At 38.5% G+C, this 22,186-nt stretch overlaps 1 protein-coding gene across 1 annotated transcript in view; it reads right to left on the bottom strand.

Moving 5' to 3' along the window:
* Positions 1–17,576, bottom strand: part of RAB5A (RAB5A, member RAS oncogene family) — a 31,130-nt gene extending 13,554 nt beyond the window's left edge. The window contains exons 1-2 of the mRNA XM_047737809.1: positions 17,199–17,576; positions 13,750–14,005 (exon numbers count right to left, since the gene is read on the bottom strand). Coding sequence (XP_047593765.1) covers positions 13,750–13,912 — 163 coding nt within the window. The 5' untranslated portion in view covers positions 13,913–14,005; positions 17,199–17,576. The remainder of the gene's footprint in view (positions 1–13,749; positions 14,006–17,198) is intronic.
* Between the last annotated feature and the right edge of the window lie 4,610 nt (positions 17,577–22,186).

Raw genomic sequence — 22,186 nt, 5'->3', positions numbered from 1 at the left:
GCTCAGTGGGTTAGAGCCTCTGCCTTCAGCTCAGAGGTCATGATCCCAGGGTCCTGGGATGGAGCCCCTCATCGGACTTTCTGCTCAGCAGGGAGCCTGCTTCCCCCCCTCTCTCTGCCTGCCTCTCTGCCTACTTGTGATCTCTATCAAATAAATAAATGAAATCTTTAAAAAAAAAAAAAGCACAGAAGAAATTAAAAAAACAGTAGTGTCCTCATAGTAGGATCATGATCGAATGTTCTCCCGTATGTAATACTTCGAGAAGCAGTAGATTTGTGGCCTTTTAAAACTGAAAGGTAAGACTGTAACTGCCAGAGAAGAGCAGGGCCTTGGTTCAGTTTTTCAGAAGCAGATCATAAAATCCAAATTAGAGAGACTGTTTGGAAGTGATTTACAGGAGAAACAAAGGTTTTTAGAGACAAGGAATTTAATAACTGAGTTCACTGGATCTGGACCGAACTTCAAGATGAATAACCAATCAGGGAAAAGGATGGCAGGAATTGACCAAGTAGCATCAAGAACCAGGTACCAAAATTATCAGGGTAGAAACTGGCTTTGGGAAATATCCATAGCAGTTATCTAATACAATGGATTTTCTCAGATGAGCACTGACTTCATATAAAATTATAGAGAGAGAAGAAAATATGGATATTCTAGAGCTGACAGCAGTCAAAATAAAAAAACTGCCCATTTTTACTTCCCATTAAAATCATATGTGCATAGTGAAGAATACCCAAGTTGACTATGGCAGCAAAACCATACATTCAGGAAAGAGTTACAGTTCAATTAATGTAAGAGAAGGGTGATAAATACTAACTGCATGGGATTCATTCTTAAAATTATCAATGCGCATCTGGTAAGAGATTAATATCTAGAATGTATTTAAAAATTCCTACAATTCAGCAACATGAAACATCCACACAACACAATTAAAAATAAGCAAAGAAATTTAACAGACTTTTGTCCAAAGAAGATATACAAATGAGCAAAAAGCAAAGATGCTTAACATCACTGTCAGGAGAAAAATGAAAATTCCACAATGAGATACCACTTCACACCCATTAGGACAGCTATTAACACAAACAACTGAAATCAAGAGTTGGCAAGGATATGGAGAAACTGGAACCCTTGTGCACAGATGGGAATATAAAATAGTGTACTGCAAGGGAAAATGGTAGAGATTCTTGAAAAATATCAAACAGAATCACCATATGACACAGCAATTACACTTCTGCTATACACCCAAAAGAATGTTCACAGCAGCATTAGAAGAACCAGGAGGTGGAAGAAACCCAAGAATCCAAAATTAAGTATCAATGTAAGATAAGCAAATTGTGGTATTACACGTGACAGATCATTATTTTGCCTTAAAAAGGAAATCCTGACACATGAGAACATGGATGAACCTTGATGACATGCTAAGTGAAATAAGCCAATTACAGATAAATACTGTATAATTTCCCTTACAGGAGATTCCTAGAGCAGTGAAATTCATAGATGGAAAGTAGAAATGGTATTTGCTATGGACAGAAGTGGGGAAGAATGGTTAAGTTATTGTTTAATAAACAAGAGTTTCAGTTGGGGGAAGAAGAAAAAGTTCTGAAGACAGGGAGTGTTGATGGCTATACAAAGTTAATGTACTTAATGCCACAGAACTGTACACTTAAAATTATGTTTAAACTGTAAATTTTATATTATGCATACTTTACAACAGAAATCATTTAGCAATATCTAAAGGTAACTTAGATGTTGCCAAATGAATTGCAACCTTGGAAAATATTAAAGGATGTCTGACTATCCTAAGGGAATCCACTAACCAGGACATAAAGTAGTCACACCTCACCTGTCAAACATTACACTAGTATTTCTGATACTAAACTAATGCACATTTTAAAAAAATTAGTCTTAAGAGTTTGAGTTTAATTAATATTAAGTTTGTGCCCCAAACCTGAATACCCTAGAATGAACTGATAAAACCAGGATCTGAATCTTAAGACTAAGAGCCTGTGCTTGCCCCACCAAGGGCCCAAACCTTTTAAAATCTTTACTCAATAGACTGGATTTACATGACAATGATGCATCAAATAATAAATTGGAAGCAGAATGATTGCATTACAAAGAGGAAAGGCAAAGAGATGGGAGAAATGGGAGAGGCTGTTAGAAGTTATTAGGAGCACCTGGGTGGCTCAGTGGGTTAAGGCCTCTGCCTTAGGCACAGGTCCTGGGATCGAGCCCTGCATCCGGCTCTCTGCTCATCAGGGACCCTGCTTCCCTTCCTCTCTCTCTGCCTGCCTCTCTGCCTACTTTTGATCTGTCTGTCAAATAAATAAATAAATAAAAGTTATTAAATAGTATCAGACAAATGCTCTCCAAAGAACAGAGAAAAAGTTAATAAAATTACCTTAGCTTTACAGGATATGTGTGAATATGAGAGACTATTTTTTTATGAGACATTTTATCTGTGGACAGTAGATATTTTACTAAATAGTTTAAATAATACTTTATTAAATTCCCATAAAATTCAAGGAAAAGATGACTTCTGATTTCTGATTCTGCATGTATGCAGCTTAGAAGTCACCACCCTATCCTAACATGCAAGAAGATGAACAAACTGAAAACTCAACAACTCTTCTTACATCTGTAAGAAAAGTGAGGTCACAGGGCAATCTACTGCTCCCAAAATTAGAAAAGTGGATATGGTAAGGACACATTTCAGATCAGAAGGCTGAGGAAAACCTGAACTGTAATCAACAAACTGCTGGAAATTAGTGTAGACAAGTCAGTTAAAAACTCTAGAGGAAGCAAAAATAAACAATTCAGACTACATCAAACAAAAAAGCTTTTGTACTGCAGAGGAAATCATCAACAAAATGAAAAGGCAACCTACTGAATGTGATCAAATATTTGCAAATGATATATTCAATGAGAGGTTAATATCCAAAATACATGAAGAACTCCTACAACTCAACACCCAAATAATCTGATTAAAAAATGGACAGAGGACCTAAATATGTTTAGAAGACATACAGATGGCTAAAGGACACATGAAAAGATGCTGGACATCACTCATCATCAGGGAAATGCAATTCAAAACCACAATGAAATATCACCTCACACAGTCTGAATGGCTAGTTAAGAAACAATATGTTTGCAAGGATGTGGGGAAAGGGCAATCCTAGTGCACTGTTGGTCATGCAGCGTTGGTGGTATAGTGGTGAGCATAGCTGCCTTCCTAGTGCACTGTTGGTGGGAGTGTAAACTGGTACAGACACTACAGAAAACATTAAACATTAAAAAAAAATTACAAATACTAAAAACAGTTAACACAGAATTCAGTAACCCCACCTCTGGGTATTTACCTAAAGAAAATGAAAATGCTTATTTGAAAAGGGGGAAAGCTTGTACCCCACTCCCCACCCTTCTCTTTAGTGATACACCTCAACTGGGTTCAAGAACCTAGCACTTAATGCTTCCTAAACAGAACTGCCCAGATCTTTAAAGGATCACCGGCTGTGAAAATGACTAATACTTAGCAATAAACCTATCCACTAAGTCAGCTTAAAAGTGCTAATATATGAGAATTTTAGAACACAGGAATGGAAAAGGACAAGTTAAAGAAGGGACAAGAAGGATGCCCGGGTGGCTCAGTTGGTTGAGTGTCTGCCTTTAATTCAGGTCATGTCTCAGGGTCCTGGGATTGAGCCCCATGTCAGCCTCTCCACCCACCCACTGGGGGCCTGCTGCTCCCCCTACTCGTGCTCCTTCTGTCAAATAGATAAAATCTTAAAAAAAAAAAAAAAAAAAAAAAAAGAGCGAGCGAGCGAGAGAGAAGGGAGAAGAGACAAGGAAGACTTAAACTCTCAAGAGTAACTGTTACGGGAACATGCAATCCCAGAATACAATTATGTAAGCCAAGCAATACTTAAAAAACTGAAGTATCTCCAAGGGAGGAAAAAAGTAATGAGAAGACTGAAATCCTTTTGATCCCACCATCATTTGATAAAATTACTTTTGGTTCAGTAACCACATCTAGAAATCTTACAGAAATAAGTCCAGAGTGGAAAAAAATTCCCAGAAAATTGCCACTATTAGATAATTTTCTGAAACAGCAAACAAAAATACAAACATTAAATGTCCAACAATATGAGTACAGTTAAAGAATGTGAAATTACCAGTTACTAAAATAAATATGAATATAACACAGAGATATTGAGAAATTACCATTAATAAATGAAATGGTATATAATAGCATGACTATTACAAATGAATTCAGACTATCATGGAGCTATAGTTAACAGAGAAAGGAAACACAATGGACTCTAAAATAAGATTCTTGATCTTGCTCATATTATGGGAAAAAGTACAATAAAAAATGCAGAATAGTAAAATCTACAAGTCCCTTGAGATAGTAAAATAGAGTAACAGACATTCTGTACACTGTTGTTGAAGGGCTGTCTGGAAAATTTTACCAGAATTACAAATGTATGTAACCTTTGACAAACAAAGGCAATCAACTTCTAGAAATTTACATAATAGAAATACTTGGGATATATGAGAAATGACTATGAATTATTTACTGCACTTACTGTTAACAGCCAAAAATATAAAATAATGTGCAAATCCAAAACTAAAGAACCGATTTAAATATTGATATGATTTAAACATTGATATGATCCATGCAATGAGATACCGCTACAGCCAAGATAAATGAAATGCCCTTCCTAAAATGATATGGATAGATCTTTGACAGATTGTTTTCCAAGATGGCTTCAACAACATTTCCTACACCACATTCTTCTTACATGACACCTACACTCTTTTGAATCTGTGTGAGCCTGTGACAATAACATAATTGATGCTATCTATGTGACTTCTTGGGCTAGGTCATGATAGGTCACCCAGCTTCACCTGCTACTTTTTGGGACACTCATTCTTGAACCCAGCGATCATGCTGTGAGGAAACCCAAGCCAGGTGGCAAGGACCACATGTAGGTGTTCTAGCTGAGGCCCCAACCAACAGCCAACAGCTGCTGAGCTGATTCTAGCCCCAGTACCAACAGCAACCCATGAGAGATCAGAAAACCATCTACAAAGCCCACTCAACTCCCAGAACCATGAGAGAGAAAATGGTATTGCTCTAAATCATTAAGTTTTGTGATCATTTTTTTCTCAGCAATAAATAACTAGGACAGTATTAGAGTAAAAAATATGATACAGTACAGTGGCCCTGATGTTTCAAATTCCACAGCATAGAGACTATATAGATTTAAAGTAACAGTAACCTCCCAAGGACATACAACGAAGTTACATTGTCTCTGGGGAAAAGAACTGAGTGGGGTAGGAGAATATAGAAGGGAGAGTTTTCAGTGTATTATCATATAGCCATGGTAAGGTCCACATGAAACTTGTAAAAACACTGAAAAATGTTAAAGGTGTCCAATTATTATACAGAGACTTGAGTTCTATATCAACAGATTATCCTCTTCTGAGTCCAAAAGCACCTGCTATCTTCAACGATGGAAACCAGGAATAAGTGGTCCCTCATCTTGCTTCTACTTATTCTTCCACATCTATATTACCCTGGAAAGAGGGTGAATGCTGTTCATCAACACTTACTTCAAAATATTCTGTTGTATAAAAGTAGTAAAACATGAAGCATAATTCCTTATTTCCAAAATCCAGTATGTGACTTCAGTAGCACACTCTCTCATCTTGAGGAATTTAATAATTTATTTGCTAGAATTCGTATTTGTATCAAGATAGCCAATGATCAAAATTCCCTAACTTCTGGAATTATTCCTATTGCTTTTCTCACATTTATACATTCTTATCCTCCTCCACTAAGAGGCCTGTCATAAAAAGCTCTATGATGACTCCAAATTATGTCATCCTATAATAAATTCAGTGTGTACCACAAAATTGCATATAACATTAGATTATTATGGTATAAGACACAAAAGGGAAAAAAGAAACATCTTTCAACAACAAAACTTCCTGTTTATTTTTATCAAGTCAGAATTCTTTTTCTATTAAAAGCAAATTTTAAAAAAGGTTCTCACCCCACCACACCCAATCATTATCCAGAACAAGTATCATTTATGGGTCCCTGGTGTCTACAAAAGGTCAATTATCCACAAACCTTAAATGTTCAGAACAGAGTCAACAACAGAAAGGTAGCAAAAATAGACTGAATGCAGCCAAAACACATGTCATAAAGTCCAAGCATCAAAGCTTTTGAAAACTTACAGATTTTTCCAGTATGTAACTGACAATACACTTCCTTATGTATACATATACGTACTCTTTTGGAATATATGTAATAAAAAAAACAGGAAGGCCAACTGGAAATTTAGGCATAATTTACATAGTTGTATGTGGGGAGCCTGGGTGGCTCAGTCTTAAAGCTCTGCCTCTGTTTGGCTCAGGTCATGATCCCAGGGTCCTGGGATCTAGCCCCACATCAGGCTTCCCTGCTCAGTGGGACGCCTGCTCCTCCCTCTCCCACTCCCCCTGCTTGTATTCCCTCTCTTGCTGTCTCTGTGTGTCAAATAAATAAATTCTTTAAAATAAACAAATAAATAGTGGTATGTAATACCATTTTTCATTCCTTATGTGTACTCAATCTGTCTCCCATCCCAAACCATAAGGTCATCTTTAACTTCTAGTGCTTAGCACAGTGTTAGGAGCTTGGTAAATTCATTGAGTAAATGAATTTTAAAGAAGTTTCACAATCTTACTTCCCAGTATGTGACAGAATAAAAGCAGCAAATTAGTCAATCAATAGAGGCTGTTCACTATAGTTAGAACTAACTGGCAAAAATCCTACCAAAGAGCTTTGAGCACTTCAGCAGCATCAGAGGACAATAAATGAAGTAAGTAAGATGGGACAAAAACTTTATAAAGTTAGCTCTAGAAGGATCCTTATTTATAAGTTCAACCCTCTCATTTTACAAACAGGTCTCAGAAAAGTGTTCATAGAAGGGTACCAGAATTAGAAACAAGCTTACAGACTCCTAACTGACAGCAATATTTAGTCATGTGTAACACTTTAAACTAGGATACTGGAGAATAACGATGTTTAGACTATTAAAAATTCATTTTTTAGGGCATAACTGGTACAAACTGATGTAAAGTAGCAAATCTCTACCACCTTCTCAGAGTAATACAACTTACCTCAAATACTGACTGAATACAACTTTCTAGAAGTGAATACTATCATGCATAAGGATATTCTTCCACTTGAAACCAATGATTAACTTTGACAATTTTAATTCTCACTGTGTTAGAAAGAACAATGAACACTTCACTGTTTTCCTCACCAATCGAAGACCATATGCTAATGGTCTATCTCTAGGTTTTCTGTTCTTTCTGAAAAGTTTTTTAAATTGAGGTGCGCCTGGGTGGCATCCAACTCTTGCTTTCTGCTCAGGTAATGACTTTAGGGTTGTGAGATCAAGTCCCATATAGGGCTCCATGCTTAAGATTAAGATTCTCTCTCCTTTTCCCTCTGCACCACCCCCTTACTTGGACATGCTCTTAAAAAAAAAAAAAAAAAAAAAAAAAGCACTTTTAATTGAGAGCAATGTGTGGATGAAAAATGATAAAGGTAATAAATGCACAGATTATAGTACAGGTCTTCCTGGACTCCTGATGGGGTTATTCCCAATAAACCCATCGTCAAGTTGAAAATATGGCAAAAGTAAAAAATACACCTAACCTACCTTAGTTTACATGTGCTCAGAACACTTATGTTAACTTACAGTTGGGCAAAATCATCTAACACAAAGACTATTTTATAACACAGTATTGAATATCTCATGTAATTTTTTGAATACGTACTAAATATGAAAAATGAAATGGCTTTTACCGGTACAGAATGGTTCTTTCAGTTATTTACCCTGTGATCACGTGGCTGACCGGGAGTTAGGACTCCCTGCTACTGCCAAGCATCACAAGAGTACTATATTGAATATTGCCAGCCTGGAAGATAATCAAAATTCAGAGTATAGTTTCTACTGTCTGCATTGCTTTCATACCATCATGAAGTTGAAAAATCTTAAGTAGAACCACTGTGAACTGGGGATTATCATCTATATACAGATGGGTTTTTCTGAAGGCAAACAATTGAAGGGCAACAGAAAGCTTATTACTACAGGAAGAACATGACTTACTCAGATTCAAATTTTCTGGCTAGGTTTTCTTTCCCAGTTTAGGAAGTAAGTTTAATATCCAAATACATTTAGTATTCTATTTAACAGTGTAATTTCTCCCTCTGAGAAAATTTCCACAAATAACTTAGTTCATGTGGGTGGCCTGCATTTAGTGTAATATACATGACTAACCACTTTTGTGAAAACCAATAAATGGAGGGGGAAAATTTGTAAGAATTTACCATGCAGAATTTTAAGAAACTTAGTTGTAAATGCTCATACTATCTACTTGAATGAATCTGCAAAAACTTCATTTTTGGAAGGCTCAAATTTAATGCAAGTATTTGCTTACAAGGTTTTTAAAATCTTGGGTTAAGCATCTGCCTTCGGCTCAGGTCATGATTCCAGGGTTCTGGGATCGAGGCCCACACTGGGCTCCTTGCTCAGCAGGGAGCCTTCTCCCTCTGATTGCAGTCTGTTCCCCCTGCTTGTGCTCACATGCTCTCTGACAAATAAAAACCTCTTAAAAAACTCTTGTTTGTTCCTATACTTTTTTTAAAAAGGATTTTATTTGACAGAAAGAGGCACAGCAAGAGAGGGGAACACAAGCAGGCCAAGTGGGAGAGGGAGAAGCAGGCTTCCTGTGGAGCAGGGAGCCCGATGCGGGACTTATCCCAGGACCCTGAGATCATGACCTGAACTGAAGGCAGACGCTTAACGACTAAGCCTCCCAGGCGCCCGTTCCTATAATTTTTACACTTGATCTTAGGCAAAAGGCCGAGAAGCGACTGTTCCTATAATTTTTAATCAGAAGGTTTGTCTTCCAATAAAAGAAAATCTAAACGTAAAGTTTTTTTTTTAACATTGTCAAATCCTAAATCAAACACTATGCACTACATGGAATAGTTATGATTCCCAAAATAAATGTCATGTTTTGACAATAGAACAGTGACAAAAATGACTCAGCAAAAAGTAATGGTGGTGGGCGCCTGGGTGGCTCAGTGGGTTGAGCCACTGCCTTCGGCTCGGGTCATGGTCTCGGGGTCCTGGGATCGAGTCCTGCATCGGGCTCTCTGCTGGGAGGTGAGCCTGCTTCCCTCTCTCTCTCTCTATCTGCCTGCCTCTCTGTCTACTTGTGATCTCTGTCAAATAAATAAATAAAATCTTAAAAAAAAAAAAAGTAATGGTGGTGATGGTAGTGGTAGCAGCTAACATTTAATAAGCATTTTACTCTATGCTAGGCACAGTAGCCAAGAAATTTATATGTACTTTCATTTAATCTTCACCGAAACCTTTTCAAGTTAGGTACCATTATTTTCCTTTCTGTAAGAGTAAAATAAAGCTGAGTATGAGTTGCCTAAGAGTATGTGCCATGTACTGGAACTACAATTAAAAAGGCACTTGTTTCTCTAACTTAGGGTATAATCAGTCCTTGATTACTTGTGACACTAAGGGGGAGCAGCATTGGTACAGATAACTGAAAACTACAGATACTCTAAGTTCCTTAGGAGAGACAAGGGAGAGCAACCTAGATGGGACAGAGAAGGGGCCATATTCTCCTGAAGGGCCCAACAGGTTAACAGATTTGTGGGAAAGGGTTTCCATACAAACAGATACAAATAATATATGATGTAACTGGACAAAATACTTTGTATCTTCAAACTGGAACAGTTGGATAAACAACTTATTTTTAGAAATCCTACCCAAACTCCAGTTCAAAAAAAAAAAAAAAAGGAAAGCAATTATTCCAAGAACCTCAGTTTAAAAGTAATATTGACTACTCAGAACATAAAAGCAGTTGTTCTCAAACTTCAGCACATATCAAATCACCTGGAAAACCTGTTAAAATATAAGATCACTGGTTCCACTTCAGGATTTTGATTCAATATAGGATATAGGAATTTGCACTTTTAACAAATTCTCAGGTAATGTAGATGCTCCTGGAACAGAGAACATTCTGAGAATCACTGCTCTAAACCAAAGTTCAAAAATTACAGTACCTGCAAAGAGAATGCTGTTAATGTTCTCATGTATAGTTCTAAAACCTAAACCATGTGTCCTCTATTCCTCTGACGACACTGCCTATAAAATTAAACTGTGGTGTAAAACATTTATCTTTCAAAAGAAAAAAAGAGTTGAATGACTATGTCTTATTTCACTGCATACCCTTATGCTGCTCTTACACCAAAGATCTATCTACTTGTTTGTAAATAATACTTAAATGTGTTTAAAAACAAATTCTGGTTCTTTTTTTTGACAAGAGTAACTCACTTGAAATCTGTAAAGTCTTTAACTACTCAAGGTGTTAAGTGAAAGACGGCCAGCCCTATCCAACAAATACTAACTGAGGCAATACTAAGCCTTCAGATGAGAGAGCAGGAAGGAAGACAACCACCTGAGCCTTAATATTCGTTGCCAACCTTCTGGGCTTGTCTTAATAAGAACAAAAAATGTGATGCAGACTTTAAACCCCTATAAATCAGCTAGAACTCCCCAAAGTGCTAAACCCATCACCTAATGACCTAACCTCATTGTGAGTGTTATAGGATCAAGGGGCAATTGTATGTCAAATTGTGAGACAACATGGATTCTTAAATCAAACTTCCATGTTTAGGAAGAATCACATAAACTACCCTGATATTCTTGATGAATGTAAGGTTCTAGAATACACAAATTAAAAGACTACAGCATATGAGCCCCACCGTAAAACACAATCAGAAGAGAATTTTAATTGAGCTCTTCAGACCATGACTATTACCAAATATAAACAATCAAAAAATAAAGCATAGATAAAATGCAAAACACTTGGCCAGGTTCATTTGTTAGCTAAGTCTTATCACACATCAGCCAAAACAAAAATACTTATTTCTTAAAAGTTACAGACCTATGGTATTCATCATTAAATATCTCAAACCTTGAAATCCTTAAATAGACTACTACTATAGTTCCTAAGGGTGAACAGCTGTTAGCAAACAGAATAAAAGAACAGCACTCACTATAAAACATTAAATCACTGTCTAACACCTTAATCTTACACAATGTCTTATGTCAGTAATGTCTCAAAACCAAACCAAACACTGGTGCTCACAGGTATAATTGTAATGGCACTTCATACCTCCTAAAGATATTACTATGTAGTCAAGGTAGTTAGAAAGTGTCCAACAACCACTGACACAGAAATTTGGATATAAAATCCTTATAGAGTTGGTTTTAAAAGCAAGATTTGATCTGTACAAGTAGAAAATATTAAGGAAGCTTTACATGTAGGAACAAAAAAACCTGAAAATCTCATTACTGAAATGTAAATAATCTAATTTGTATTCAACGGAAATGCAGACTATATATATGCAAACACAAATATCAGAAAATATGTGTACTTATGACACTGATACAGGATTAAATTTTTCTTGTAAACGTCCTGCTTGAAATGTCAATTAGGAAAAAAATACATTTGGATGATCATAATACCAAAAAAAAAAAAAAAAAAAAAAAAAGATTCTAGTCTTAAGCTTCTGAGGCTCCTGCAGTTTCCCAGGAATTAAGTTCTTTACTATAGCACTTCAGTGTTTTTGTTATTTTGGTATGTACTGTGAAAAGGGGGAGGGTGGCATTTATCAATTCTATCTGGCCCATGTATTTATAGCCTCAAACTCATAAGTACTTTGGGAAATGCTGCCACTGACAACCACTTGAGAAGTGTTATTACCTTGATATTTCATTACTAAACCAGATGTGTGTGTCTGTGTGTCTACACATACATAAATGTATATGTGTGTGTGTATATATATATATGTATATGTATGTATGTATGTATATATACGTATATATGTATGTATATACATACATAAATATACATAAATCTATTAACAAAGAAACCACAAGAATGTATATTATTCATTATTATTATTCATTAGATTTCTAACTCAAAAGCTCCATACCATGGACTACATTTTTCATGCTCATTATAAAAACACAAAACACTAGGAGCACCTGGGTAGCTCAGTCAGTTGAGCAGCTGACTCGATTTCAGCTCAGGTCATGATCTCAGGGTCCTGGGACTGAGACCTCTGATGGGTCCCATAATAAGCTCCATACTCAGCAGGGAGTTTGCTTGAGGATTCTATCCTTCTCCCTCTGCCCCTACTCACTCCCACCACTGTGTACACACACACACACTCTCTCTCTCTCTCAATAAATCTTGGAAAAAAAATACAACAAACTAAAACATGTAACACTGTGTAACTTGATAGATGTACAAACAAGAGATTGACAATCACCACCACACTTCTCTGAGTCTACTGAAGTGGAAATATCACCTATGTAGGATACTTCCTGTATACAGGGAAAGACCAGGAGGTAGTAGTATAGTTTTATAAACTATTTTATTGGAAGGGTCTGAACTATGAACAAGATCCTCAAGTGTACTTGAGAACATACACTAAATGCAAGACAGAAAGTTACACTTCTGAAAGATCTGAAGTTGGCTATGTGTCAGTATCGGTCTTAAGTATTTCAAAAGTTTGACTTTTTATATGTATGACATTAAAATATATCATGTATACCCTTAAAAATATAGTACTGCTTAATTATATACCCCTTGCAAAATATTGTGATCTTAAAACTGTGTTTCCTCTGGTATTACTCAATTCAAAAGCTTCATTTGACAGATGAAACAGGATGCTTGGAAAAGGCTGTTCCGGGGGTGCCTGGGTGACTCAGTTGGTTAAGCCACTGCGTTCAGCTCGGGTTATGATCCTGGAGTCCTGGGATCGAGTCCCACATCAGGCTCCCAGCTCTGCAGAAGTCTGCTTTCCCCCCTCATCCTCTCACTCTCACTCTCTATCAAATAAATAAAATCTTTAAAAAAAAAAAAAAAAAAAAGGAAAAGGCTGTTTTGCCCCACTGCTATATAGTTGTGAATTTGATTAAATTCAATTTATCAAATTTCCCGTCTTCTATCCATAACACTGCACTATTAGCTGTTACCTTTCTCCTGCCTCTTACCTTCCCCTCATTTCAGCTCTACCACAACCACTGTATTCAACCTTTCTTTCGTCTTTCTCTCCAGGTCCCATTTCCCTTTTTTGTCCCTCTTCGTTGATCATTGACTTTTTCTCTTCCTTCACCCTAGGAGCATTCTTAAACAAGTTTAATAAAATTTAATTAATTTTACTAATCAGTGTAATTTACAAATAGTCCAGTTATTTAGAATTAGAATTTTAAGGTTAACTTTTATTATTTACTTTTACTATTTTCTTACTCATTCTAAAGCGCTAAAACATGTATTAATTTGAAGAAGCCTCTAATTACTATCAAGGAACAGGTATCAGATCAAATCTAAATACTTGGGATATTGACTCTCTTCATGCTTGCATCTGTATTCCAGCTTATACACAACCATCTTGGGGATAACCAGGAAATCAAAATGTTGGAAGATACTATCTAAACAAAAATCAGCGTAAGTTTTAAAGCCTAAAGTCTGCTGACCAGTTTTCTTCACTATGCAACCTATTTAGGTATTCATCATCAAACAACTAGAACCGCAAAATTTTTGCCAATGTATAATTTAATTAAATGAAGGGAAAAAAGAAAATCTCACCCCCTATGGTACTCTCTTGAAATTCATGAAATTGGCCCTTCACAAAACGAAGCACTAGGCTTGATTTCCCAACAGCAGACTCTCCCAGAAGTACTAGTTTGAACTGGCATATTTTATTTCCAGTATTTGGCCCATTGGGTCTTGTTGCTCCTCGATTAGCCATGTCCAAATTTGAAAGAAGTCCCTAATTTCAGTCTCTTAAATGAACTTCCAGGATGCAAGGTGTCAATTTTTTTCTTTCTAGATGTAGAGAAACCTGTAAAGAAAAATTAAATATACAAATCAGGAAACAAAACAAATCTAATGTTAATCACTTCAGCAAATTTTGCCTGTACCATATTATATCGCATGATAATCTTAACATTGACATGACATTGAATGTCATTTAAATTCACTACCTTATAAGGTATGAGATTTAAGCCTAAAATCCTACTGTAATTTTCAGAATTAAAAAAAAAATTCTATAGCTAATCTTTATTAAAGACTTAACTTTGTGCCAGGTAGTTAAGTACTTAACATAGTCACTCAACAATCCTATAGATACTACAACCATTAAAAATGAGGAAACAGGCACAGAGAGGTACAGTAACTTGATTGAGGTCACACAGTTACTGTGACAGAGTTGTGACAAAGCCATGAAAGAGCTGTTTCAAACTCAGTCAACCTGAGAGATGATTCAAGAGTTTAGGTTCTGGAACCAGACTAGTTGGACTAGAATAGTTTTAGGGAAAATGAAGTTTGTAAATGGAAAGTTCTTACAAAAGATCCTAGAACACAGTTAAGAGCTCAATAAATGTTGCTTATTATTACGGGAAGGCCCCTGTAAAATTATACATTTTTTTTGTTTAACTAATGGTAAATTGGAGCAACAAGTATTATAAGGCTCTCAGGTTTGTGTGTCCAGTGGCTAAAAGACTTAAAATTGTTTCATGTGCTCAAGTACATTATACATGGAAGTGTTAACAGAGGTCCTCTATGTGGTAATCTTATTAGTGTCTTACTTTGTTACGCTATTCTGTAGTTTGGGCCTAACAATTAAATATGTCACTATTTTCTATTTAACACATCTAGAAAAACCTAGCCTAAATGGCAACTTCTCTTATCATCTAATGCTAATTTTCAATCTCAAAGGAATAATGGAACATTATTCCAATCTACTCACAAATCACAATGGTTTCCTCCCATCTTTAGCTACAATCTGATCATGTGCTCCTTAAACCTGATGATCCCCTCCTTAAAATAACTGTTATATTTCATTTAGGTACCTCATGTAAGAAATTTGCCTTCCCCATGAAATGAGTTTAGATAAAAATCCCTTTGGACAATGAATTCATTAATAAATATCCAAGCGATCTTACACTGGAGACAACAAAATCACCACTGACTTACCTAAGCGGCAGCTTTGCAGAGTCCTTTTAGTAATGCATACCAAACTATTCACACTTGAAATGATATGTCTGAGTTGCTTCCAAACAGTAGTGATGTAAATAAAACATGACTGGCCACAAAATAATTTAAATTGGCGATGGGTTCACTTTACTCTTCTCCCTATTTCTGTACATTTAAAAATTTTTCTGTAATAAAAAATGCTCCGGGGAGCCTGGGTGGCTCAGCCATTAAGCTGCTGCCTTCTTCGCAGGTCATGATCCCAGGGTCCTGGAATCGAGCCCCCGCATCGGGCTGGTTGTTCAGCGGGAAGCCTGCTTCTCCCTCTCCCACTCCCCCTGCCTGTGTTCCCTCTCTTGTTCACTCTCTCTGTCAAATAAATAAATAAAATCTTTAAAAAAAGATTAAAAAATTTTTAAAAATGCTCCGATCCTCACATTGACAACGCCCCCCCTCCCTAAAAAACATACCAGATTTGGGATCTAATCCTGGCTGGCTATACCAAAGTCTCCATTTCCATAATACCTAAGTTACATATCTACTGGAAAATTAGATGACAGAATCAATCAATCTACCTATCTATCCATCCAATACAGGGGCCAACACATAAAAGGGACTGAAAATTGGCAATTAAAGTGGCCCTCTGATGAAATAATGACCAAAAATCAACAGAATATCACGCAGAATGAACACGTACCAACACACCATCAGATACCTCAATACCAACAGAAACACTTCCCAATTGTTTCACTACCTCCAAAACATCAAATTCAAATACTTGTCAAGGACAACATGCTCCAAATTTCCATGGTCCAAAATTTCAGGAAAAAAGACATTCCCATAAAAAAATTATGATTTTAGCTTTGCCTTCTAAGGGTTAAAGCTGTTGGACTATAACTCCCTCCAACACCCTCTAGCAGAAAATAAATGTAATTATAAAAGATACAGGTAGCCTAACATTAAGGTTAAAAATCATGTGCATTCGCTTGTATTCACTACTGTTTTGTTTTGCAAAACAAAAATTTTGCATAAAATGCTTTTTAAATGTTTTGAAAATGAAGTGGTAGTCTATAAAGGTCTCTAGGTGTTCTTTAATGAAAATAGTATTAACAACAGCAGCTAACATTTACCGCACACTTATGTGCCAACCACTAGTCCATGAATTTTGCTTACAGCAACCCTATGAACTCATATTATCCCAATTTTACATTAAAAATAAAGTTTCTGAGCCCTCCTGAATTATCATAGTGCTGTACACGTGTTTTTTGTTTTTTTTTTTTCTAACTGGTTATGACACTGACAAAAACCAAAATTGGTGAATTATGACGTTCATAGCGTCTAAGAGTCTGAAAGTCTCGGGAGGGTAACCAGCTTCTAAGGGAAGAGAACAGCCGGACAGGTTTCATAAGGTCTCTCTCTACCCACTGTGCGTGCTCAGCGGCCTAGTTGTCTCGAGTTCTTTAAAGTTGCGGTTCATCACCTTTCATAGATGAGACAGCCCCTAGGCAGACTATGTTGATGAGCCGCCTCCTCCCTCCATTACCGGTCTTTGGAAGTCGAAGGTAGGCGGAGCTCCCCAAATTCACACCTGCTGTAGGCCCCAGTTCCTCCTTGGAGAGCACCTGAGTAACTGATACCAAACTCCGGATGGCCCGAACAAGCAGGACCCGCCAGGCCCCCTGGCCATCTTTCCCATCCTGCTTCCCCCATCCTGGCCTAGCTTCGGCTGGGACCACCCCCTCCAGGACTGCCAGGACAGGGGCCAGACGGAACCGCGGCCTCCAGCACTCTCTCACGGCGCCATCTTGAGAAGGGAAGAGGGTGACACCCGTCGCTCCCTCAGTCAGTCCGCAAATCCCGATCCCCAGAGCTCTTTGAGGAATGAATCACCACGGCCGGCAGGACGAGATGCCCAGCTCGACAGCTCTGGTCCAGGGCACTGGGGCCAGGTGAAAGAAGAATGGGCGGGAGACATAGTGCCGGCAGGGCCGCGGACAGACTGAGAACAGCGCATAACCTGGGGTCCCGGCTGGCTCTTGGCAAGGGAGGGAAGGTTTGGTTACCTGAGACCGCAGCACGCGGAGCCGCGGGGTTAAAGCCTCCCGGCAGCAACTCCCAGGCGTAGCCCGAGAAGAGGCTGAAGCTGTGGCGGTGGCTAAGACGGTGGCGGCGCGTCTCCTTCTCAGGCCGCTCCCCTCAGACTGGACCGTGCGGGGATCGTGCCGTGGTGCCGCCCCCGTCCGGCTCCGTCTCCGCCTCTCTCCGCTCCGCCTTCCTCTTTCCTTTCTCCTCCTTCACCGCCGCCGGCGCTCGAGTTCCGACTAATTCTTCCTCCTCCTCCCTCCTCTGCCTCCTCCCCTCAGGCTAGCCGCCGGCTCCGCCGCGAACCAAAACACAAACACTCAAGTCCCAGCGCGGGAGCCACTTCCGCCGCTCGGCGCCGGCCTCGCCGCCACGTCGCTGCACGTAGCAAGCTACGCCCCTTCGTCACTTCCGCGGTAGCCAACCCCACCTCTCCGTCCGCTCCCCCGCCCCTTCTCAAAGCCCTCTCAGCTGGGGCTGGTCTGCGGGGCCGGCTGGGGCGTGTCATGTGACCTCTGCGTTCAGCCGGGGGCGAGCCAGCCTGCTTCCTCCATCCCACGTCCCAGGCAAGCGCGGCCCCGCCCTTGCAGGCGCCATTGTCATCTGGGTGGCGGTCGTGGCCTCCCGGCGGTAGGGGGTGGGGGAATTCTTTTATGGCCTTGATTTTGGGGGAGCTCGAGAACAGGGGTTTGTTGCTCCCTGCCCATGTGGGGCGGAGAAATTCCTTTTGTGAATGTGAGCTCACAGTCCCAATTAACCCTACCCTACAGCACCCCAACTGTGGTAACACGGGTTAGGGGGCTTTTGGGGGAGGACTTTTCTAGTCTGAGAGAGCCTCCCCAGCCCTCCGAACGTGCCCTGAGGGGAAGCCTGGGTCGTAAAGGTATTTACTCCTGCGAAGAGGATTAGAACGTCCCCATACCAAAAGTCTCTAGGCGAGAAAATCTTAAAATAATAAGCTTTTATTGCTTTTATTCAGTTTACCTGTTTGTGGTGGGGGGGAGAAAATCTTAAAATAATAGCTTGCTTTTATTAAGGATTTTCCTTTGCGAGTTATCCTATTTTACTTTTACACTTACAAGGCCTCACTCAAATGAATATCTGAGACTAATTGCCTTCCTACATTAGAGTATTAGCTCCCCAAAGTGGTCCTCAACACTGTGTAGCACAGTGCCTGGCAGCTGGGAGTCTCTAGTCATGGTTGTGTAATTAATGAGTGAGGCGTGCCTGTTTTAAAGGTAAAGACTTTGAAGCAAAGAGATGGTGTAACTTGTCCAAAATCACCACTGCTAGCGAAATTGTATTCTAATCTGCAAGCTGGGTCCTGAGTTCTTACGCAGGATTCCAGTAAAAAAACAAACAACCCCCCCCCCCCCCCCAAAAATCTCAAAACATTATCCTCCGCTGCAGATGTACATAACACAGTCTTCTTTGGTTAAATTTCATACAGTAGTTTCCGGCCAGGTATCTGAAACAAAACAAAATAATTCGTTTTGTAATTTGGTAGAATGTTAAATTGACTTTCTTTCAGGATAAGGGCTACTTTACGGTTTAGTATGTATAGCCCTGTTTTGAGAACATCAACATTGTCTAGGATGTATACTTAGGGTAAGGTGTCCTGGGGATTCTCTGTCAACATTATGCAACGAAGATGATTTGAACCCTTGAACAGCCAGTCTTCTAGATCAACTCCCCAGTTACTAACCAGAAGAGCATAATGTGTCATACCTAAATGGTATCTGTGGCACTTTATCCTCAAGAGCTTGTTCCAGTGTAATGTGTTAGTCATGTTAGTACCTCTTGGACAATCCAAGGAAGAATCAGGAAATAGGCTATGTCACATCAGTTGTGGCATGTTAACACTATATCCCAAACCAAACCTATTCCAGCCCAGATCTCCTCCTGCTTAGTTGACTGGTATTAACAGACTTCCAGTCACCTGGACTTGAAAGGAGAAAATCATCTTCCCTCTTCCCACTTTCCTTCATAAACCATTGTCCATTCTAATACCCAAATTTCTCTAATCCCCAAATATGCGATCTAATCCCAACACCTGTGATCTAATCCTAGCATTATGATAGTATTCATATAAACTGAATTAATGCATAGTCCCATCTTTTCAATCATTTTTTGCATTTCAGCCAGTAACTCTCCTCAAAAATGTTCAATGATAACTCACTTGCAAAATAGAGTCCAAAGTTCTTTTCTAGGCCCAACCCACATTTCTGTCATTCTATTTCTATAGTTTCCCTCTCCCCAAACTCTTGCTTTGTACCCTAATCATACCAGTATACCCAGTGTTCCCAGAATGTTGCCTGTGTGTTCTCATCTTGGCATATTTAATCACTTTGTTCTCTCCCTCCCAGAACACCATTAATGTTCATCACTGCAGGTTTCACTTTCGCCAATAAACCAAATGCTCTTGATCACATCTGAGAATATAGTTGACCCTTGAACAATGCAAGTGTTAGGGGAACCAACTCCCCACACAGTTGAACATCTGCATGTAATGTTTGATGCCCCCCCCCCACCAAATTAAGTACTAGTAGCTTACAGTTGACTGGAAGCCTTACAAATAAAATATTTTATAAGTTATATTTATTACATATTCTACTCTTACAATAATACCTAACTTCCTCATTATTATTATTATTATTATTATTATTATTATTATTGGTATTTCTGGGCAATATCATTTGCAAGTTTTTTTTCAAAATTTTGCAGGTCTCCAAAAAATCTTCTGATATATTGAAAAAAATCCACATATAAATGAACTTGCACAGTTCAAAACTCTGTTGTTCAAGGGTCAACTGTACTTCTACTGGATTTATCTTTTTCCAATAGTTTCAATACTTTGCTTTACTCTCTATGATGGTTCTAATATCTATCTGCTTTATTTTATAGTGCCTAGACTTTTCTCCTCACATTTTTATTCCCATTGGGGAATCTAAAACTCATTGGGGGAGTAGGCCCTGAGTAGGCCTCCTGACGCACTGGGCATGGAGCCAGCTTAAAATTCTGTCTCTCCCTCCTTCTCTGCTGTCTTCCAATCAATCAATCAATCAATCAATCAAAAAAATCTTATTAGGATTTTAAAGTTCTTAAGGACCAAGACAACAATTTATTCATCATTTCAATTCCTCACAAAGGATCTTTGACAATAGGGACCTCAAAATATTTGTGAACTTAATTGCATTTAAAATGATGAGCATTTGACTGAGGAAGTCCTCACAAATAACACATGGATAGTGTAATTTATAAATTGTTAGGAACACCCCATTTCATTGTTCTAGGATAATGCTTCCTCATTTATTTTTTCTACCAATTTTGTTTTTTAATTTACCCCCTTCATAAATACATTTCACAGTATTTTATAGTTTAGTCATAATGTTTGCCTTGAAGAGGGCTGCTCCCGTGGCTAGCACTTCTAAGTTCCACTGGCAATTTTGGAGAGACTGATATGCCACAGTACATCTTTGCTCTTGGTGCTGCCACTCATAATATGCTTGTGTTTTTTTCCTCACCCCCAGGTAACTGAGGATAACAGATAATTGTATATTTTTAGTGTCAAATGTGGAATCCTATTTATTGATATAATTTGTTAAGGAAGCTACAAAGTGGATGGGCCTTAAATGAAGTTATAGACTTGAACACAGCCCTCAGTGCTTCCTTTGCTCTCAAATCTCTAAATACCCACTCACAAATTCCTAGTACTTTGCATCTATCATCCCCAGCACTCTTACGTATCTGTATCTTCTACCTTCTCTTCCGGGAAATGTTTCCACCATTGTGTAGTTGAAGAATGAATCAAAGATGGTAATGACTGGTAATGTTCTTTTAACTGGGACTATCTGAGACAAACCTAAAGGTAATTCTAACTGAAGGAATTGCAGGCATAGTGGCAAGGCAATGAGAAAAAGACTATGGGAACTTGAGTTATTCATGTTTAAAAAGCGGGGCTTAAAGCAAGCCTCAGTTAAATAACTTCTAAGCCCACAAATTCTAAAGCAGCATCCCTTTATGGGAAAGTATTTTCTTCACTTCACTTGTCAGTATGTGAAATGATCTTATTTATTGGTTTACTTGATGGTTATCCATCCCCACTAGAAAGTAAGTTCCAAGGGATAGGGATTGGCTTTTATTTCACAATATTCCTAGCACTGACACAAAGTAAGTACTTAATAGTTATTTGTAAAATGAAAGAATTGAATGAATGCTTATACATAGACATGCCTTCATTTATATGCTATCAAGTCATTTAAAATGCTTACGGGGAGAAGAATATTTATATTAATTATCTGAAAATTACAGTATACAAATTTTTTCAAATGTGAAATAATATCTCCTAAACATTTTTTATTTTTTATTTTTATTTTTATTTTAAAGATTTTTTATTTATTTATTTGACAGAGAGAGATCACAAGCAGGCAGAGAGGCAGGCAGAGAGAGAGGAGGAAGCAGGCTCTCCGCCGAGCAGAGAGCCCGATGCGGGGCTCGATCCCAGGACCCTGAGATCATGACCTGAGCCGAAGGCAGCGGCTTAACCTGCTGAGCCACCCAGGCGCCCCCTAAACATTTTTTTAAATTTTAAATTTTACAAGTCCTTCATAGTTTCTAAAAGACTGGAATCCTATAAATTCTGTTCTGATTCCAAGCTAGGTGCTGTATTTCCCATGTATGTGTAGAACATTACAAATATTCACCAAATAGACTTTCATTGACAAAGGGGGCTGCCTGGCTGGCTGTCTGAAGAGTATGCTACTCGACTTTGGGGTCGTGAGCTCAAGCCCCACCCTGGGTGAAGAGAATACGTAAATAAATAAATGTAAAACCTGACAATTTAAAGAAAATCCCATGCTGGGGTGCCTGGGTGGCTCAGGCTGTTAAGCCTCTGCCTCAGGTCATGATCCGGAAGTCCTGGGATGGGTCCCTGCATAGGGCTTCCTACCCAGCAGGGAGTCTGCTTCTC

The sequence above is a fragment of the Lutra lutra genome, chromosome 1 (genome assembly GCF_902655055.1).
Source record: "Lutra lutra chromosome 1, mLutLut1.2, whole genome shotgun sequence".
NCBI classification, from domain to species: domain Eukaryota; kingdom Metazoa; phylum Chordata; class Mammalia; order Carnivora; family Mustelidae; genus Lutra; species Lutra lutra.
This window is presented reverse-complemented; position numbering and strand designations above follow the sequence as displayed.